General features: G+C 55.7%; 1 protein-coding gene across 3 annotated transcripts; it reads right to left on the bottom strand.

Annotated features, from left to right (window-relative positions):
- Positions 1–591: 591 nt before the first annotated feature.
- FTCD (formimidoyltransferase cyclodeaminase) lies at positions 592–20,346 on the bottom strand. 3 transcript variants are annotated; one of them, XM_074321039.1, is made up of 14 exons: positions 20,167–20,346; positions 19,167–19,350; positions 17,860–17,988; positions 16,488–16,576; positions 16,160–16,339; positions 14,833–14,970; positions 14,424–14,555; positions 6,380–6,441; positions 5,884–6,013; positions 5,499–5,660; positions 3,491–3,534; positions 3,138–3,276; positions 1,913–2,008; positions 592–960 (listed from the first exon to the last, which is right to left on the bottom strand). In XM_074321039.1, exons 1-14 carry the CDS (start codon positions 20,218–20,220, stop codon positions 664–666), a joined length of 1,836 nt encoding a protein of 611 aa, XP_074177140.1. In that variant the 5' UTR covers positions 20,221–20,346; the 3' UTR covers positions 592–663. The 3 variants fall into 3 exon arrangements, with proteins under 3 accessions (XP_074177140.1, XP_019573143.2, XP_074177179.1); XM_019717584.2 differs by having other exon boundaries at positions 592–863; positions 20,167–20,344; XM_074321078.1 differs by lacking the exon at positions 19,167–19,350 and having other exon boundaries at positions 20,167–20,338.

The following is a 20,346-nucleotide window of genomic DNA, read 5'->3' as shown; positions in this document are numbered from 1 at the left end:
ATCGTCAGCTGGCATCTGGACCTGGACACCTGGATCTGGCCCGTGTGGGGCTGGGTCTTGTCTCCTTACCCCAGGTGTGGCCTTGCAGGGGAGGCCGCAGCAGGCAGAGGGGCTGGGGGCAGGGGGACAGCCATCCTGGGACCCCATCACTGGGCCTCAGACCCTCAGCCTCTGTAACAGAAGTCAGCATAGGCCTCCTGGGACGCCGGGCGTGACATTTCACCCCCACCCAGCCAGGACACGGGAAGTCTGCATGTCACTATCGCCCCCCCGGGCATCTAGCTCACCTGCTCCTCCTCACGCCGCCTCACTGATACCTACCTGCCACCCCCCATCAGGAATGATGCAACAGGAGGGGACCCACTAGCCCCTGGGGGTCCCACTCATGCACACCCCACAGCCACCTTGCCAGACAGCCCGCACCAAGCCCCGGGCACTGAGTGACCACTGGCCAGGCTCAGGCCCTGCCACGTCTCACACATGTCCCCTGGTGTGCCGCCATTTCCTTCAGTCTCCCACTCACTGTCACCAGCCCTGTCCCTGCCCAATCAGCTCAGCCCTTTGCCCCAAACCCCAAACACACTCCACAGGCACAGGTGTGTTGTGACTTTACTGAAGGCCGCAGGTGACAGAGTGACACTGCCAACCCCAGACAGGCCCCACCTACCCCCATGCCCACTGTCTGGACCTCAAGAAGACCGTGCCGGAGGCCATCCTGTCCTGTAGGGCGAGCTGGGCCCTCTGGGGGTGCAGCATCCATGAGGTCCCGCCCGCCGTCACCCCTGCCGCTCCTCCAGGCGGTCCAGCACCAGTGCCACCTGGGTCTTGGCTTCCTGAAGGAGGCTGGTGATGCGCTGCAGAGTCTGACAGACATAGCTCATCAGCTCCCGTGCCTGGACCCTGCCTGCCAGCTCCCTGTGCCCCTCTGGCCCGTCCACTCTGGGCTTCCTCGCAGGCCTCCTGGGGAGGGTGGAGGGACTCTCTGTAGGTCCTGAGATTTGGGGACGCCAGGCCCCATACCCCCCATCTCCTGATCTTCCCACTTTAGCCACACCTGCCAAGGGTAGAGCTGTGTCCCCAAGGCCCAAAGGGGCAGCAGTCATGTGGCCAGTCCTTTAACCTGATGTCCACGTGGTGGGCAGTGAGTTCCCTGGATGGCCAAGCTCATCCTGGCCAGGGACTGGCCCCTGAGAGGCCATAGTGCCCCCTCCTCACCATGAAATTGTCCTTTAAAGATTATCCCGAGATGGCGCAGCCGGGCAGGAGCCGGGCAGGGCCGGGGACGGGTGCCAATGGGTGAGAGCTTTCCTTTGGAGTGACAAGAATATTCCAGAACTAGATGAAGGTGGTGACTGCATAATGCCATGTTGCACAAAGTGTGCTAAAGCCATGAACTGTACGTTCTCAAATGGTAAATTGTATGTTCCGTGAATTTCACCTCAATAACAATAGCAATGCAAGTATCGTGACTGCTGAAGCTAATTCCGTAGGTGGGCCACTGTTCTCTGAGGCCCTGTGTTGCCAGTGCCCAGTGTCGGGCCCGGCCATGCTAGGGGACGTCAACCCTGGGCAGCCCCACTGGGCAGGTGGGCACGGTGGCCACACTCGGCGTGGCCGAGCCACAGCTCCACGGAGGGTGCAGAGGCCTCGATGCTGCACCTTCCCGGTCCCCCAGCCAGGAACGTCTGAGCCCCACCAGCAGGGGAGAGGAGGTGCTACCACAGAATGCCCGAGGGAAGACAACAGACTGTCCTGGTGCGGTGGCCAGCCAACCAGGCGTCGCCCATCCCCAGAGGCTGATAACTGTCTCATCAGACAGGCTCTTCCCTTGGGGGCCTGCTGTCTGCGAACCACGGCCCTTGGGCCACCTGCAGGCCTCTCCGTGGCCCTGCGCTGAGCACCTGCTGCTCACCTGGTCCTTGAACTTGTCGTCAGTGATGTCTCGCAGATTGATGAGCACGTTGAAATATGCACCAAACATGCCCGTCTCCAGGGCTTTGGCTGCCACCTGCAGGGTGCGGGGACAGGGTTTGGGGGCAGCGTCTGGGCCCTCCCCACAAGCACCCCCCCGAGCCTCATACCTCCTTGGTAAGGACAGCAAACTGACCACGAGGGTCCCCCAGAGGATGGAGGTAACAACCGCAGCCCGACTCTCCCCCTTCGAGCTCAGAAAGCAAGGCCCCTCATCGGAACGGGGTCAGCCTCTTAGGCGTGAGCTCCAGGGAAGGCTGGGCTCCTTAGGTCACATTCCAGCTTGCCACCTGCCGGCCTCGGGGGTGTGGAGGTGACCAAGAGTGAGCAGGGTGGCTGGTCACTCGGGCAGAGAGAGCATCTGGGGCTGGGGGACCCCGTCCCTGGAGAGAATCATGGCCCTCCCTAGGGGTTCCCAGCCCCATGCCATCAAGTGTGCAGAGAGCCACCCTCAGCTGACTGTCAACGGCACAGGCCTCAGGTCTCCCTGACCCCATGCACCGAATGCTGCCTTGTGCCCGGCCCTGGCCGGAGCTGGCCACAGGTGGGGTCCTTAAAGAGTGCCAATGTGTTAGCTGTTCACAGAACCCTGTGGCACCAAGCAGGAGCCCAGAATGGCGGGAGCCATGGCCCCTGTGCCCAGGCCACTTCTGTTCTTGTCAGCCCACTGGCAGCCACCTCCCCAGGGAAGGACGGGACACTTCTCTGCAGCCCAGGACCAGACACTGAAAACAGGTGTCTTTCTTGTAAAGACCCTGTAAACTAGGCTCTCAGTTCGGGCTGCAGAAATCACAGACCCGGGCCCTCCATGCACAGGCTGTGGACCGTGTGATGTGTGTGTACCTGTGATCTGTCCTTGGTGTTTTCTAGAACCAGCAGGGGAAGGGGAGGGGGAGGCACAGGGAGGGAAGGATGAGGAAGAGGCGCCAGGATAGTCAGTGGTGGACTCTGGAGACACATTTGAGTTTCTGCCTCTCTGCTCTGCAACCTTGAACGAGATCCTGAATTCTCCACTTTCAAACAAGATGCACATGCCAGCCCGCTGGGCGGGACTGGCCGAGACCGCCAGTTTCAGGAAATGCCCATGAATGGCTCTGATGGCCCCTGGCCCACCACTGTCTGCACAGCAGCTGCCCGCCAGCGGGAGGCAGGGCCCCAGCACGTACCTGCAGGTCGGACCTGCAGGCCAGGTTCACACACAGGGCCAGCTTCTGCAATGCTGGCCACAGGGAAGCCACCGTCTCCGCCAGTGCCAGGGGCACCGCCACTGCCTGCCTCAGCCCCTCCTGCACAGCAGCCGAGCGCCTGAAATCAAGGGGGGCCAAGGGTCAGAGGCCAGGTGGCCCAGGGACCAGCCAGGGATGCCCAGACCCCACCCTGCCAGCTCAGTGCAGACAAAACCAGGGTGGAACAACAGGAAAACCATCCATTAATCACAAACACACACCCAGGGGGTGGCTTCAGTGGAACTGAGGTCCTTCCCAGGCACCTGATGTGCTCCCAACCTTAGGGCGCTCACCTGTCCCTTTCCTCAGGTGTGCTCCTGGGCAGCTTCATCGCTTCCTGCCGGAACAAGGCACAGAAACGCATGTGGTGAGGGGCTGGCTGTGCCCGGAGGCCAGGGGTGTCCTGGGAGGTCTCTGCGCCCCACCCCTCCCACAGCACCCTCCTCCAGTCATTGTTAAAAAGTGATGTAGGCAACAGTGTGACCCCCCCCATAAAGGTTCAAACTGTGTCCCCCACCCATCAAGGCGCCTCGGCCCAGGAACAGTCACGCCAGGTCTGTCGCTCTCCGCCCTCTGAGCTCCTGCTCCTTTGGTGGCTTCTGGGCAGGCTGCCGCCCTGTGCTGTGAGCACCGTGTCCCCACCTGCCCTCCTGCAGGACTTCCGGACACGCCCAAGGGCACAGCTGGCTGGGGACCGCACCCATTCTACTTTTGTAGATTTGGCCAAATCTCTGCCCAAGTCATTACTAGTCAACAATGCCATCAGCCCTGCGAGAGGAGGTGACCCTGGCCCCAGCCAGACCTGGATCCTGCGTCACCCAAAGCTGCAGCTGACGGACACCGAGGCCCATTCCGGTGACCAGCCCCGCCTGTGTCTCCCTCTCCAGGAGTCCTGTCCCTGTAGGTGGCAGCAGGTCCTACGTGTGGGGTGTCAACCCTGGGCTGTCACAAGCTGCCGCCAGAGTCCCATCTGCTGAGGGCGCCTGCCCACCAGTCAGTTTTGTTTTCTCACTTATTGTGAAGGTTGTCGGGGGGCAAAGGGGAGGGCTAGCTAGCTTTTTGCTCCATCTGGAAATTAATTATGTATTTGGTGCAAGATAAGGATGCTCTGGTTTTTTTCCCCAGAAGTGCATCTTCTTGCGGCTCACGGGGACTTACGCCAACAGTGTCGTCCCACCCACACCCGTGTGTGTGGCTGCCGACTGTCCCATCCCACTGTCTTATTTCCGGTTTTCTCCAACCACACACCTTTGTGATTGGTTTTCATTTTCTTTCCAGGTTTTTGATTGGATTTTCACTTTCCTACTCCCCTGGCCAGTTGTTTTCTGTTTATTCATCTGATTTCTAATCTCCAGTTCAGATGGTTACCTCTTCCCACTCACGGCTTATTCAGACGACACTGTTTGGGGCTCTTGTGCAGAACCGGCATTCCCTTTGTGGGCACACAGCACATGCAGCGGTCCCCGATGTCACCAGGGGTCACCCTGAGGACACCAGTGTCCCGACTTCTGGGTGGTGCAGCGTCCCCTCATCCCCTCACACCCAGCCTTCCCGCAAGGTGCTTCTGTCTGGAAACCTCTGGGACATCTGGCCTGCACCGCACACCTTCTCGGGCACGTCCTCGCTGGTCCCATGCTGAGCTGCTCTCATCCGCCACAGTCCCATGTCCTAGCGGGAACCTCTTGGATCCACAGTGGGGCTTCTTGACCTTGAGCGTGAGTCCCTTGTCCCAGGTTCTCAGCCACACCCCTCCCTTCTGGGTCTAATCCATGGCCTCCCCTTGCTGTCAGGGTGAAACTGTCTTCTCCAGTCTCTCCGAGACCCTCAATCACCAGCTTTTCTCCTTTTAGGGTTTCTGTGGCTGCCCTTCCTGGGATGTGACCTTTTTTGGGTGGACCTCGCTCCCTTGTGGTGTCTGCAGGACTCAATGGACAGCTGGTGGAGGGGGAGGTGGGCCTGGGCTGCCCCGCAGGGAGGAGCCCTTGTCTGCCTACCCCCAGAACCCCCCGCCCCTGCAGAGATGTGACCGTGGGTCAGCCTTCGCGGAACCCTCAGACCCACTGGACTCAGCCCTACAAGCAGGAGACAGAGGGGGAGGGAGGGGGGAAAAAAGGGGAGGGATGACCCTACAGTGCCAGGCCACTGTCCCCTCCCCCAGCCCCTGGCCTCACACCTGTGCTTGCAGCAGCCCCTCCCCCAAGCTGGCCGCCCCAGCTCTCTGGGGCCCTGGCTGAACTTTCTCTCCTCTGGATCTCAATGTCCACTGACCACGCCCACCGGTGTGACCCTCGGGGCACTCACCAGGCAGGCCGCAAAGGCCCGGGCGTCCCTATCCACCAGTGCTGTCAGCTGGGCTGCAGCCGCGTGGAAGGGCGGGATCAGGCGTCGCATGGTTGCGTCCAGGTGCTCAAACTGTCGCCTCCCGTAGGTCATCAGGCCGGCCATGCAGGCCAGTGAGGCGCCCTGGGGACAGTCACCCAGGGATAGTTCGCTGAGGGCTGGAGCCCCGCTGCCACCTGTCCCATCCACGCCCCCAGTTACCCCTGTCCTGCCATTGTCCCTACCCCACTCCTGTCCCCACGCAGTCCCTGTCCCCATTGCCATCCCTGCCCCACTCCTGTCCCCACCCCCATTCCTGTCCCGGTCATCCTCCCCATCCCTGTCACTATCCCCAGCCCTCACTCACCATGGCCGCACTGGCTGCTGCCACCGAGCCACCCCCTGGGGCCGCTGAGCGGGCACCCACCTCGCGGACAAACGCACACAGGGGCTTGTCCACCAAGCTCTGCTCAGGCCCATCATCGGGGACCAGGTACCTGTGGGGCCCGGGAGAGACAGGGGACAGAGTGCTGCGTCGTGTGAGGATGGAGATAGGGGATGGGCTCCTGAGTCACTTGGGGACATGCTGTGAAGGAAGGTCTGGCTCAGACCCTGGTCCCTGACTCCAGCCCATCCCCCCACCAACACAGGACAGGGGATGCAGCCCTGGCGTGGGAGAGGCTGTGACCCCCTGGGAACCCCCATGAGGATGGGGCGGGACCTTGTTGGGACCTCACGGCATCCCCCAACCAGCCCCACACCTGCACAGCACCCTGGGGTTTGCTGATGAACAAGTGACCAAGCAAAAGGCTGTAGAAGGACTGAGGCTGGGGGGAGGGCAGAGGGGTTTGGGTGCTGCTCACTCAATGATTCGTTCCTTAGGGTTGAAGGGGGACAGGGAGTCTAGACCCAGCCGGTTCACCACCTGGAAAAGGAAGGGGACTGGTGACCGACAAGTGACGAAGGCCACCGAAGGGTCAGTCCAAACTCAGCTCACGGTGCATCCCCGCCCTGCCCCGGCCTTGGTGTGACACAGCCGGCGACACTCTCCCCCACTACAGGCCCTGCTGACCACTGGCTCCCCATCCAAATTGGGCCCACGTGGGAGAACACCCAGCCCAGAACAGGCACCCTGGCAGACTTCCTAACACGCCCACCCACCATGTCACCCCACAGGGAAACTGAGGCCCAAGGAGAGGAGCTGCTCACTTGGCCCTCGTTCTGAACCACATGGGCCTTCCCACGACACCACATGCAGGAACCCACCACTGGAAGGGGCCAGCAACACTGCCTCTTGGGACAATGTTTTATTGACAAGCTCGGGTGCCAATGACAGATCGGTACTACACTGCAGGAGCTGCCTGAACATAAGACTCGTTATGCGAGGAAAAGTGGATTTTACCTAAATTCAAAATAAAGTTGGAACAATCGCCATTTAAGATGAGAATTCTTTCCAACAAAAACATTCAAACATGTGATGGTGCCAGTGACACATTCCAAGCTCACTCAAGGTGACAACTCCACAAAAACAGGTGGTGACAAGTGCTGCTGAAGAGGAAGGAGCCAGCGGGGTGGGGTCCCGGTGTCCCTGAGAATGCGGGAATGGCTGGAGACCCCTGGAGAGTCACCTGTGGCGTCAGTGAGCAGCTTGGCAGGGCACTGCTGGTGCAGAAAACCTCCCGCGGAACAGAACTTTTCAAGTGGAAGTGACGCCCAGGGGGCGGGCAGAAGGAAAAGGAAGCCTTTCAAGGCCGGGACGGGCAGGAAGATGACCAGAAGGGCCAGCTCACCCTGGAGCTGGGACCCCTGGGCACATCTGAGCACCTCTGGCAGACACTCCTGACTGAGGGCTCAGCCTTCAAAGAGTGGGGGCAGACTGGAGCCCCTGAAAGGTGACATCGCCAAGGGTGAATTAGAAGAAATGCCCACTGAAGGACGCACTGGCATTGTCCCCAATTTGGCCTGCCCGCAAGCCACCCTGCTGAAGGAGACAGGCTCACATCCACCTCCCCAGATCGGAGCTCCAAAGCTGCAAGCACAAGCCTCAGACTAAAGTGGCCGTGTGGTAGTGTCCCCAAGCACCTAGAAGGCAAACACAGGCATGGCACCCAGGGGTCCGAGAACGACCACAGATAAAGTTCTGAAGAACCCACACTCACAACCCAAAATCACAAAACACAGGAAGAAGCAAGTCAGGAGACAGAACCAGTGGAAACAATTGTCAAATCAGACCCAAAAGAGTGCGGCATCAGAACTTTCAGATAAACCGCGTGAAATATACGTTGGAGAATGGAAGACAGCACCAAATGTGTTACTGAGGAGTGGATAAAGGTGGCAGAGGTGACAGCTTGTTCTGAGAAGCAGGATGAAGTCGCTGGCCACTAACACCTGTGGCTGGAATTTTGAGAGGAACAGCCTATTTGCAAATTCCAAAAGGACCTTCCCACCGAGCGCTCTTCAATCACGAAGGGAAAAACAGAGAGACTGCAGTGAAAACGCTGGCAGGGGACAGCACCTCCCCATGGACAGAGTTACAGCCTGAGATAAATGGGTACCATGGACTCCTGACACCACGATCCGAGGTCACCACGTCACTTCTGTGCTGCTCCTGCCACCAAAGTGGGACCACATCTAGTTGTGAGAAATGTCAGGTCAGCACCCGTGAGGGACACTTCACAAAACATCTGGCCCGTACTCTGTCTGTCAAGGTCGATGAAAGGCAGTAGGACCGAGGAACTGTTCCCGGTTGAAGGAGACAAAAGACATGACCACTAAATGCACAATGTCACATGGATCGGATCCTGCAGTGGAGGGTAAACAGTGTAATGGAAACTATTGGGACACTGATACAATTAATTATGGCCTGCAGATTAGGCGCTAGAATTGTATTAATGTTGCATTTCCTGAGTTTGATCATTGCTCTGTGGTTGTGTTAAGAGAATGTCCTTGTTCTTAAGAAACACAGTCTGAATAAATTAGGGGGAAAGGAGCACAGTGTTTTCAACCTGCTCTCAAATGGTCCAGACAAAAAAATACTATGATTATGGGAATACAGCAAGAGCAAAAATGCAAATGGAGCAGAATGCAAACAACTGGTGAGTCTGGACAGAAGAAAGGTATTCTTGCACCTTTTCTGTAAGCAGGAAGCTACATCGAAATAAAAAGTACACAGACTATTAATATTACAGGTTGAGGAGATCCAAGGCGACGGAGTACACAAATGCTGGGCTTGCCTCATCCCGTGAACACATCACAATTACAACTAAATTATAGAACAATCAACCTGGAGAACCATCTGAAGTCTCGCTGAACAGACGTCCTATGACTGAAAATATAAAGCAGAAGCCACTGTGAGACTGGTACGAGGGGCAGAGACACGGAACGGGCCGCACACCTGCGTGTGGCGGCTGAGAATCAGGAGGGACATCTCAGGCAGGGAGGTTCCCACAGAGCAGAAATGGGCCCCAGCCTCACACCAGGCTCCCCAGCCCGGAGCACTGGTGCTGGGAAGAGGGCCCCCCACAACATCTGGCTGCGAAAACAGTGGGGGTTCCAACCAGCCAGGTGGGACGGCAGGCGACGGAAAACCCTGCCTTCCTCCTAAACGGCCCGTGCACAAACGCACTCACTCGCAGGCACTCACCTTGGGCTCCAGCTGAGGGACGGTGGTTCAGGGGCCTCGGAGACAAACGGGGGCAGACTGAGGTGTGAAGCCTCGGGGTGGGGAGGGGAGTCCTGGAGAACAGTCAGCATCTTCCCTGTGAGAGATTCTCCTCCAGAGCAGCCCTCAGGCAGGCGCCATCTTTCCTGTGTTGAGCCCGCCCCTACGCTTATGGCCAAGTCTGAATCTGATTGGTCTGGTGAGCTCTGGGGCTCCGCCCTGCTGACTCACGCACTAGCTCTCCGCAGGAACCTTTATCAGCTGACTGAACCCTACAGAAGCCAGCAGGTGGCAGCAGGCCTCGGAGTGTCCTGGCTTTTTGCAGAGCTACCTCAGGCCTGGTACTGGTGGCAGCCAACCTTGGTTCCCAGTGTGGCCTCTCCCACATGCCTCCAGGTACAGCACAGGCAGCCGCCAAACATGGATCACTTTGTAGCCCACTTTGTAGGCAGTGGGTGACTTGGACCTGCACCAGAGCCCCTCCCAAGAGGCCCCAGAACCACTATACCTGGAGGTTAGCTTCAGACCACAGCAGAACACTGCCCAATAGGCCCACAAGAAGCACACAAAGGGTGGTCTGAACAGGCACCAGAACCCACTGGAGGTAAATTCCACTCAGTGCTGTAAGCCCCCTGCACAGCAGCTGTGGACATGGCCAAACACCACAGCGAGTCAGCCTGAGGGTCAATCCCACCCACTGACGTGTCAGTAGCAATCAAGGCTCAACTATACCAGGAGGACACACACACAATCCACACAAGGGACATTCCTGGAGCAACCAGAGCAGGTGACCAGGGGGACTGTACCAGGGCCCTACATGGCACCTACTACATAAGGCCACCTGGCCAAGACTCAGAGACATACCAGATCTACCTAATACATGGAAACAAACACAGAGAGGCAGCCAAATTGAGAAAACAAAGAAATAATTCCAAAATGAAAGAATAGGAGAAAAATCCAGAAAGAAAATTAAATGAAATGGTGGCAAGCGACCTACCGGATACAGAGTTTAAAACAATGGTTAAAAGGATGGTCAAGGAATTTGGTGAGAACTTCAACAAAGAGATAGCAAGCATAAGAGAGGATGCAGAAACTATAAAAAAGAACCAGTCAGAAGTGGAAAAAACAACTGAAATGTAGAATGTACTAGAAGGAATCACCAGCAGACTCGATGAAGTAGAGGATTGAATGATTTGGAAGACAAGGCAGCAGAAAACACCCAATCAGAACAGCAGAAAGAAAAAAGAATCCAAGAAAATGAGGGTAGTTTAAGAGACCTCTGGGACTACATCAAGTATAACAACATTTGTATCGGGCATACCAGAAGGAGAAGAGAGAGAGCAAGGGATTGAGAATCTATTTGAAGAAATAATGACTGACAACTTTACTAACCTGGAAGGAAATTGACACACAAGCCCAGGAAGTGCAGCGAGTCCCAAACAGGATGAACCCAAACAGGACCACACCAAGACACATTATAATTAAAATGCCAAAGGTTAACGACAAAGAGAAAATCTTAAAAGAAACATGAAAAAAGCAGTTAGTTACCTACAAGGAGACTGCCAGCTGATGTCTCAACAGAAACTTTGCAGGCCAGAAGGGACTGGCACAGAATATTCAAAGTGATGAGAAGCGAGGACTTATAAGCAAGATTACCCAGCAAGGCTATCATTTAGAATTGAAGGACAGATAAAGAGCTTCCCAGACAAGAAAAAGCTAAAGGAGTTCATCACCACCAAACCAGCATTACAAGGAATGTTAGAGGAACTTCTTTAAGATGAAATATATATATACAAGTGTGTGTGTGTGTGTGTGTGTGTGTGTGCGCGCGTGTGTGTGTATGAATAATAAAATGGCAGTAACTACATATCTGTCAACAATTACTTTCAATGTACATGGATCAACTGCTCCACTCAAAAGACACAGGAGGGCTGAATGGATAAGAAAACAAGACCCTTACATATGCCGCCTACAAGAGATTCACTTCAGATTGAAAGATACAGACTGAACGTAAAGAGATGGAAAATGTTGTTTCATGATAATGGGAACAAAACAAACAAACGAAAAATCTGGGGTAGCAATACTTATACCAGACAAAATAGACTTTAAAACAAAGGCTATAACAAGAGACAAAGAAGGACCCAGTAATCCTACTTCTGGGTATTTGAAGAAACCCAAAATGCTACTTCAAGGGGACGTGTGCATCCATATGTTCATTGCAGCATTGTTTACAATGGCCAAGATGTGGAGGCAGCCTGGTGTCCCTGAATGGATGAATGGATATAGAGGAGGTGGTACATATGTACAGTGGAATATTGCTTGGCCATGGAAGGGAATGGGGTCTTGCCATCTGCGGCAACATGGATGGACCTGGAGGGTATTGTGCTGAGTGGATTGTCAGACAGACAAAGACAGACGCAATGTGATTTCACTTATATGTGGAATCTAAAGAACAAAATAAACAAACAAAAGAGAAACACACTCATAGATACAGAAAACATTTTGATGGTTGACAGACAGGAGGCGGGTTGGGGGTGAGTGAAAAAGGTGAAGGGATGGAGAAGTACGAATTGGTAGTTACAAAGTCGTCATGGGGATTAAAGTGAAGCATAGGAAATACAGTCAATAATAGGGTAATAGCTATGCACAGTGCCAAGTGGGTCCTAGACTAACTCAGGAGGATCATTTCCTAAATTATATGAATGTCTAAGCACTGTTCTGTACACCTGAAATTAATATAAAATAATACTGAATGTCAACTGTAACTGAAAAATTAAAAAGGGGGAAAATGTGAAGGGGAATACGAGGTCCACATTTTCAGGTATAAAATAAACATGTCATGGGGGTGTAAAGTACAGCATGGGGATACAGTCAGTAATACTGTGATAGCCTAGGACAGTGTCAGATGGTTGCGGACTTATCATGGTGATCACTTTTTTAGGTCTATAAGTGTTGAATAACTATTCTGTACACATGAAATTAATATAGTACGCTAACTACATTTTTAATAAAATTCTTTTTAAAAATAAGAAAATAAAAGTCCTTCAGTACTATTCGATTCTTAAAAGAAAAGTTATACAAACTCTTACAAACGCTAGAGAGAGAACAAACTGGCCATGAACTGTGTCAGTGGCTTGGAAGTGAGGGCTGAGGAAACCACATGAATACAGGGGAAAATAAATGGAAAGAAAGTAGAGAAAAGATAGACTATACAGAAGGCTGAAAATGCTTCTAAAATGTAATCGGTGTCCCTGAAGTCAAAGAACCAAATAAGTGGGTCAAAAATATAATAGAAGAGAAAATTGCTGAAACTAAGCAGGAATGGAATCTATAACCACGGGAACACTTTCCAATGGAAAAGGTAACGTAAAATAATCAGCAGCAACACGTACAAGGCAGGCATTGAATTTCAAGGACAAGTAAGGAATTCCTCAGATGTCAGGGCGAAAGCACAGGTCACCTGGGTGGGGGGGAGATGGCCAGGTGGCCTTAGACCGACCCCCCACCCCCACCCTGTGACACTTATTTCCGGAAGATGGTAAGGATACGTCTGCAGCATTCTCCAAGGAAAAGAAGTGACTTGGAATGTTGGTTGTCCAACTGTCTTGTGAGAATAAAGTCACAGAAGGACATTCTCCAGCCACCAGGATCCACAGAGTGACCTCCCACGAGGCTTTCATCACAACTCTGTTTAATGTGAGCTGCAGCCAACAAACAGACGAGGAAGGAAGCCGGCAGGAAAAGAGAGCGATGCACATGGACCTCACTTAGGTATAGAGCTAAGATTCGTTACCGGTGCATATTTCGTAGGTTTGACACATGTGGGTATGGATACAGAAGGTCAATGTTATATATCTGACCATCTAAAAATAACAACATCACACTTTAAATGTGGAGCAGAGATGACCGTGCACACGAGTGTATGAATTTCCTTGTCTTTCTTCACCGAGTCAACAGACGTTGTCTAGTCTTAATAAAGTACTGAAGGGTTAAGAGTGTTATTTAAACTTAAAACGTAAAACACTTCGAACTAATAAATGAATTCAGCAAAGTAGCTGGGTACAAAGTCAATGCACGATAGTCAGCTGCATTTCAACACAGGAACAGTGAGCAATCGAAAAAAGAAATTAGAAAACAATTTCATTTACGATTGGTCCAAAAAGAATAAAATATTTAGAGATTAATTAACCAGTGAGGTGAAACACTGCACACTGAAAACTACAAAACACTGCTAAAGGATTTATGTCAGTAAATGGAAACACGTCCCAGCAGCTGCATAGAAGACTTCCTGATAAGACGACACTACGACCCAAAGTGATCGCAGACTCCATGTGATCACTAGCAAAATCCCAACCATGTTTTGTGCGGAAATAGAAAAACCCACACTGGCTGGTGGTGGTGACTGCACAGCGTGACGAATGTATTTAATATTACTGAACTGTACAGTTAAAAACGGATAAGATGGCAAAAGTTATGTTCTGTGTATTTCTTGCCACAATAAAAAAAAGAAAAAAATTAACCACCAAAAGAATCCCTCTAAAAAATACTGTAATTAAAAAAAAACAGGAAATAGAAAGAAGAAAAGGTGGGAGTAAATACTGTGTGCGTGTATTTCTTTTTTCATTTTCATAGAAAGCAGTCAATGTACTGATAAAAATTGATAATCTGAAAATTTGGATATAATTTTAGAATTGAAAAAATCCATAAAAAGAGGGACATATATTAAGTTATAACAGTAATCACCAGAATACCTACAAAATAGACTTACTCTTCCATATATAGTAACCAGAAGGAACCACCCCCACACACACACCCCATACCTGAAAACAAAACAAAACTAAGTCCAGACATAACTGCTAACCCGGCAAATCAACTACCAGACAAAAACTTTCAGAGAAATCCAGTCATGTGCTCAGTGTAAGAAACCCTCAAAACAAAATGGCTCAGAAGCCAGAGCGACAGAAGCCAGGCCCTTGGCTGGTGGAACTCAAGGCAAGGGTATCCCATGGGACAGATGGAACTGCGTTCTAAAGCCAATGGACCCAAGGGTCAGACCCCGCCTGCTCACCTGGAGGGTCCCTCACCCACATCCCAAAGGGCGAGGAGACCGGGAAGCTCCAGGACGATGCCAGAAGCCAGGGACACGCTGCAGGCGCCCCCAGCACCCAGGCCCGCTCCCAGGAGCGTGGGGCTCACTCAGGTCCCACTCCCACCGTTGGCTGGACACTCGCTCGGGGCTCACCCACCAGCCGGATCCGCTGCTCCTCCTCCAGGACAAAGAGGTTCTCCTTCTCGCAGTAGAAGGTTGCGGTGTCCAGGATGGCTTGCAGGGGCACCAGGCCCACCAGCTGCGAGCCCACCACCGGGAGGCTCAGCTCCTGCACGTGCGGGTCCATGTCAGCCCATGGCTGGGCTCGAGAATGCCGGGGGGTGGGGGAGAAGTGCCCCACTCACCTGAGCGTCCCCTCCCAGAAGGGGACACCACCCTTCTCACCTGAGCGTCCCCACCCAGAAGGGGACCCCACCCTTCTCACCTGGAGGGTCCCCACCCAGAAGGGGACACCACCCTTCTCACCTGGAGGGTCCCCACCCAGAAGGGGACACCACCCTTCTCACCTGGAGGGTCCCCACCAGGGAAGGCCGCCACCCACTCACCTTGGCTTCTCTGCAAGTCTCCTCGTAGACTGTGTGCAGGGCCGTGACCTCAAAGTCCAGCAGGTTAGTGGACACCTGAGCCAGGTTCTTCTCATCCAGGTACCAGCCAATGCCCTGAACCTTCTTCAGACGTCCTGGCTGCAAAGGAAAAGCCTTTCCCAGCCCAGGCCCTGTCCCTCCTCCCCTTGCCCTGCATCCCCCAGCTGCCCGGGGAGGCCCCCCTTCCTCCCCAGAGGCCTGGATGAGGCAAGTGCTTTGACCCACTGTGGCCTGCAGGTGTGGTGCTGCCCCATGGACGGTGTGTGTCCCTCCACCTTGCTCTCTTACCTGAGCCAGCAGGAAGGGGTCTGCCCTCCACAAGGAAACTGAGGCCCCAAAGGGCCAGGTCCCAGGATGCCCGCCCCCATGGACACCAGGCTCAGACCAAACCCACCTTCTGGCCAGCACTCCACCCACACTGTGTCCTGGGGGCCAGCCTGGGGCCACCCCCACCCAACTCCAAACTCCTGTGTTTGGTCCCTTCCTCCCATCCCACCCCTCAGCCCAGCAGGGCTCGCAGCCTCTCATCCTTGGAGCGACTCAGCCCACCTGAGGAGGGAACTCTGACCCCCAACTTCAGCCAGAGCACAAAGAAAGGTTTGGGGTTCTCCATGCTTTTGTGTTATTCTTACACAATGGCCTCTGCGGGCCAGGGAGCTGGTCTCTGGGTGGGGGACTAATGGGTGAGCAGGGCATTGCCCCACCCCCTTCGCCAGGTATCCTTATGTCTACCTGTGTGTAACTCAGACTTTGTACAGGAGTGAAGCTCAAACTAGATGACAGATGCCGTGGCAGACGACGTGAGTCAGGGCACCTGAGGGTACCTAGGCATACCTGGGGGCACCTTGGAATACCTTGGGGTACCTGGGAGTCTCTGCGGGTACCTGGGAATACCTGGGTATACCTGGGAGTACCTGGGGGTACCTGAGAGTACCAGGGTGACCTGGGCATACCTGGGGGCACCTAAGAGTACCGGGTGACCTGAGAATACTTGGGTGCACCTGGGAGCACCTGAGGAAATCTGGGGGCGCCTGGGGCTCAGGAAGTATCTGTCTTCCTGTCAGCACGGAAATGCTGCAATATTTCAACCACAGGTATGGCCCTGCCTGCGTCCATGGAAAATGTCCTTTAAAGCTAGTGCTCCCCCACTTCAAATGTGGCAACCCCACCCAGTCTGGTCCCACATACATGGACACTGAGGCCCAGCCTCTCACCCCATCTTTCAGCCCCTGGGGTCCATGGGGACCTGCCCAGCCCACGGAGGGCACGCGAGCCAACTGCCTCTCACCTGGTCGGGCCCACGGCCCTGCTCCCGCAGGTTGAGGGCTATGCGGTGCGCCTGCTCCTTGGTGCTGAGCAGGTTGATGTTAAAAGCGATGAGGAACTTCCGGGCCCCCGTGGCTGTGGCCCCCCAGCTGGGGACGAAGGAGCTGGGGCCAAAGTCGGGCGCCCACTCTGCCTGCTTGAGCTGTGGGGACACTCACAATGGGGCAGTGTCCCATGGGAGGGAGGTACCCGCAGGGAGGGGATGCCCTGCTGGGTTGGGGGGAAGGAGGAGGGCACCCACCCCTGCGGGGAGCCCCCCAGACCCGCCCTTGGGGGGAGGGAAATGGCACCTTCTCAGGCAGGGCCTCGTACTCCCCGGCTCGGATGGCCGGCAGGGTCCGGCGGCTGGCCGTCTGCGCTGCCTCGCCGTACAGGTACACTGCAAGGGGAGCCCGGCAGCTCAGCGCCTGGTGGCCGTGACCCAGAACCCCCTTCCCAGAGGAGAACCCAGCAGGGTACCTGGGACAGACCTCCCTCGGCTCCCTCCCTCTGGGAGCGCCCTTTCTCTGTGCCTCGTAGGATGGGTGTGGGCGGTCACTGCTGGACACTCAGGCCAGGCCAGGATCCCTCCTCTGCCCACCCAGGGGCAGGGCAGGCCCCAGCTCTGCTACTTCCCCACACACAGACGCCCCTAAAAAGCCATCGCCCCGACCACTAGAGTCAGGAGCGGACATGGGGGCATGCACTGGAAGGACGCTCACATTCTTTCTAACATGTATTTCCATTGTACAATAAAGATGACCACAAATGAAGGAACACAGAGAAAAGAAAACGGAACTCACCACCAGCCCCAAGACCCACGTGAGCACAGAGACATGTGTGCGTGTAGGTGTGTGTGTGCGTGTGTATGTGTTGTGTGTGTGTGTGGGGGGGGTGCGTGATGTGTGTGTGTGCATATGTGTGTGTGGTGTGTGGGGGGAGTGTGTCTGGTGTGGGTGTGGTGTGTGAGCGTGTGTGTATGTGCATGTGTATGTATGTGCATGTGTGTGCATGTGGTGTGTATGTGTGGTATGTGAGTGTGTGGTGGGTGTGCATGTGTGTGGTGTGTATGGTGTGTGCACATGTGTGCACGTGTGAGCATGTGTGTGCGTGTGTGAGCGTGTGTGCTTTGCGTGCAGGTGTGCACGCGTGTGTACTTGTGAGTGTGTGTGCACATGTGTGTGTGTGTGCACGTGTGTGAGCATGAGAGTGTGTGTGCGCATGTGTGAGCGTGTGCATGTGTGTGTACGTGTGTGTCCATGTGTGCGTGTGTGTGCACGTATGCGTGTGTGAGTTGTGTGACCATTTGTGTGCACACCCCCACGCGACCCCTAGTCTGTGCTCACAAGCCCTGTGCCCCCTGCTCCTGAGGGCCTTTGTTCTGGGGCATTTTCTCCCCAAGTGAAATGATCCCTAGGAGCCACGTGGGCTGTCACAGTTGTCCCCACACCTGGCTAAGTCACTTTACACAGCGGCTGTGGTCCGCTGCCCCGAGCATGTGTGAGAGGCCAGGACCGCCCTGAGGCTGGGCTTCCCCTGGGTCAGTCACGTGATGCAGGACAGGGACAGGTTCCTACATGCCATTTGCTCATTCACGGGAGGCAAGTGATCTTTTAAGAATCTGATGGAAACTGAAACCGAGTGAGGAGGGGCTGGCTGGGACCCCCTCCTGGAGACACTCACCGGGCACACCCAGCTCCTCTGCCAGTCGCTGTCCGAAGGCCTGGGCACAGAGCACGCACTCCTCCATGCTGACACCCCTCACTGGGATGAAGGGGCACACGTCCAGGGCGCCCATGCGAGGGTGCTCCCCTGCAGAGAGATGGGGATTGAAGGAGGCGGCCTGGCTGTGGGCCGTGAGCAGGGGCTCATCTGTGGCCCCATCTGCCAGCCATCTGCGCACCCAGCTGTTTACACCAACCACAGGGACCCTCGAGAAGCAGGCCTCAGCGCTCTGGCACCTCTCTGTGCTAAAAACAGTGTCAATGGAGCCGCCTAAAAATGGAGCGGGGCTGCCGTCCCCGAGTTGCTGCCTGGCCCATCTCACTCCTCAAACCTTGGAAAGTTAAAACAGCACAAAACAGCCCTTGCACTGGGACTGAGCAATGTGTCCCCAAGAGCTGTTTGCAAGGGTAACAGGAAAGCCGCCATTACGACTCCGGGACTGGACGTTAAAGACGCTCATAGAACCCGTGTCACTGTGCTGTCACCTGCACTCAGAGCAGCCTTCCTTCTACGGATGGAACCGCCCCCTGCCCTTGTCGTCCGCACCCCGGCCTGTCTCCTCTGGCGGCCACGGCTCTGCCTGAACCACGCTGCGTGAACAGCTCTTCTTATGGATCCCAGCAAAGGCTCCCCAAGGCCTCGCACTTGGAAGGCCTTGGACTTTCAAGGGCTCGCTATAAACCCAGCCCTCGCCCACCAGCCACAAAGACACCTCCCCTGGGCTGCCAGGTTCCCGGTGAGTCCTTGTCAGCTGCAAGGCCGCCTTCGCCCTGCGCTGGCCGCCCATCCCTCCCTCCCCTGGCAGCTGCCAGTCCAGGCTGCATTCCAGGGCGTCCTCAAAGGCCAGCAGACCCCCAGGGTGGGCCATCCCTGTCCCCAGCACGTCTCCCCTCCCCCAAGGTGGCTTCTTGCTTTGAGATGAGCCCAACTCTTCAGCACTTGGGGCCACCTACGAAGTTCCTTCCTGTGGGCCTGGACTCCCCCGTGAGCGGCCAGAGACCTTTGAGCTTGCCCGTCACCCTGACCGTGTTTGCCTTTGTGGGCTGTTGACAGGTTGGTTTCCAGCAAGGCCATGTCCCTTGACCCCCCAGCCCCGGGCCTGCTCAGAGGGCATGAGCCTCACTGCCAGCCCCACACGGAAACGTGGGCGGGAGTTGCCACGCACCGTCGCCCCGCACAGCGGGTTCACCCTTCAGAGGCCCTGGGGTCCTCCGAGGAGAAGCTCCACACCCCACGCCATGCCCATGGGCGAGGACGGCCCCCACCTTTGTGCATGCGCATGTCTATCAGCCGGAAGGCAGCGCGGGCAGCATTGAGGGCCCCATCTACCACGTCCTCCGGCCGCCCCACGAAGGTGTAGACGGTGCGGTTGGTGGAGGGGCCGGCATCCACGTCCAGCAGCACACAGCCCGGGGTCCGCACCACAGCCTGGGAGATGGCTTCGATCACCTGGGGACGAGAGCCCCGCCCAGTTCTCGATTTCCCCACTTGGAAGAGGGGCAGGAGCTTCGGAGGTGGCCATGCCTCTCCTGTCCCCAACACCCCCAAAGCTGTGCCTAGGAGCTGGCGCTGAGCCTTCGGGAATTCCTCAAAGAGTGGGAGCCTGGGGAGACCCGCTGCTGGCTGTAGTCACCACAGAGGGGGCAATGGTGGCACCCTCCAGGAGAAACGGACGCAGGAAGCAGAACCCAGGCGGAGGGGCTGCAGGGGCTCCGAGACGGTGACCTGCAGGCCAAGGTCACAAGGCTCAGGGCTCCAGTGGGAGCATCTGCATTGGGGGAGGGGCATGAAGGGCCCGGAACCTTCTGAGGTGACAGGCAGGCCCATGGTTGGAAGTGGCCTCAGGACCCAAAGTGCTCTGTGGCCCTCAGTAGCCGGTCCCAAAGCTCTGTGCCTCAGTTTCCCTGATGACGTGAGTATAACAATAGTGCTCACCTGGTAAGGTGTGGGGGGGAGGCAGAGGAACCATGGTGGGGACCCTCAAATAGCCCCGTGGGTTGTGCTTGGGGTTGGGGGGGGCATTTCCATAAGAGACCAAATGATTGGCCCAAACCTGGAGGCAGGACCCCTGCCTGACTGCCCCACCGCTGCCCCCTTCCTCAGCCCTGGGTCAGTCACTTCTAAGTCCCCCTGTTCACAGAGCACGTCCCTGAGGGCTGACAGGAGTGGTGCCTTCTGAGGGAAGACAGTCCCCACACCTCACACCCAGGAGGCCCCCGGGCCCCATGTGCTGCCCCTGGCCTGCTGCCCTCACCGGCACCTCACCTCTTGGTTGTTTCCCTCCGAGAAGTTGGGGACACATTCCACCAGGCGGGACATGGTCTGGGCCTTGGTCCTTGATGGGGACGCTCGTCTCACAGGGTAGGAGGTAGGCGGGAGGGACTGGATGCTCCAGCAGCCGGTGGGGCCTTTATACTCGCCACCCGGCTGCTTATTAACGACCAG

Source organism: Rhinolophus sinicus, linkage group LG01 (assembly GCF_036562045.2).
Source record: "Rhinolophus sinicus isolate RSC01 linkage group LG01, ASM3656204v1, whole genome shotgun sequence".
In the NCBI taxonomy this organism is placed as follows: domain Eukaryota; kingdom Metazoa; phylum Chordata; class Mammalia; order Chiroptera; family Rhinolophidae; genus Rhinolophus; species Rhinolophus sinicus.
This window is presented reverse-complemented; position numbering and strand designations above follow the sequence as displayed.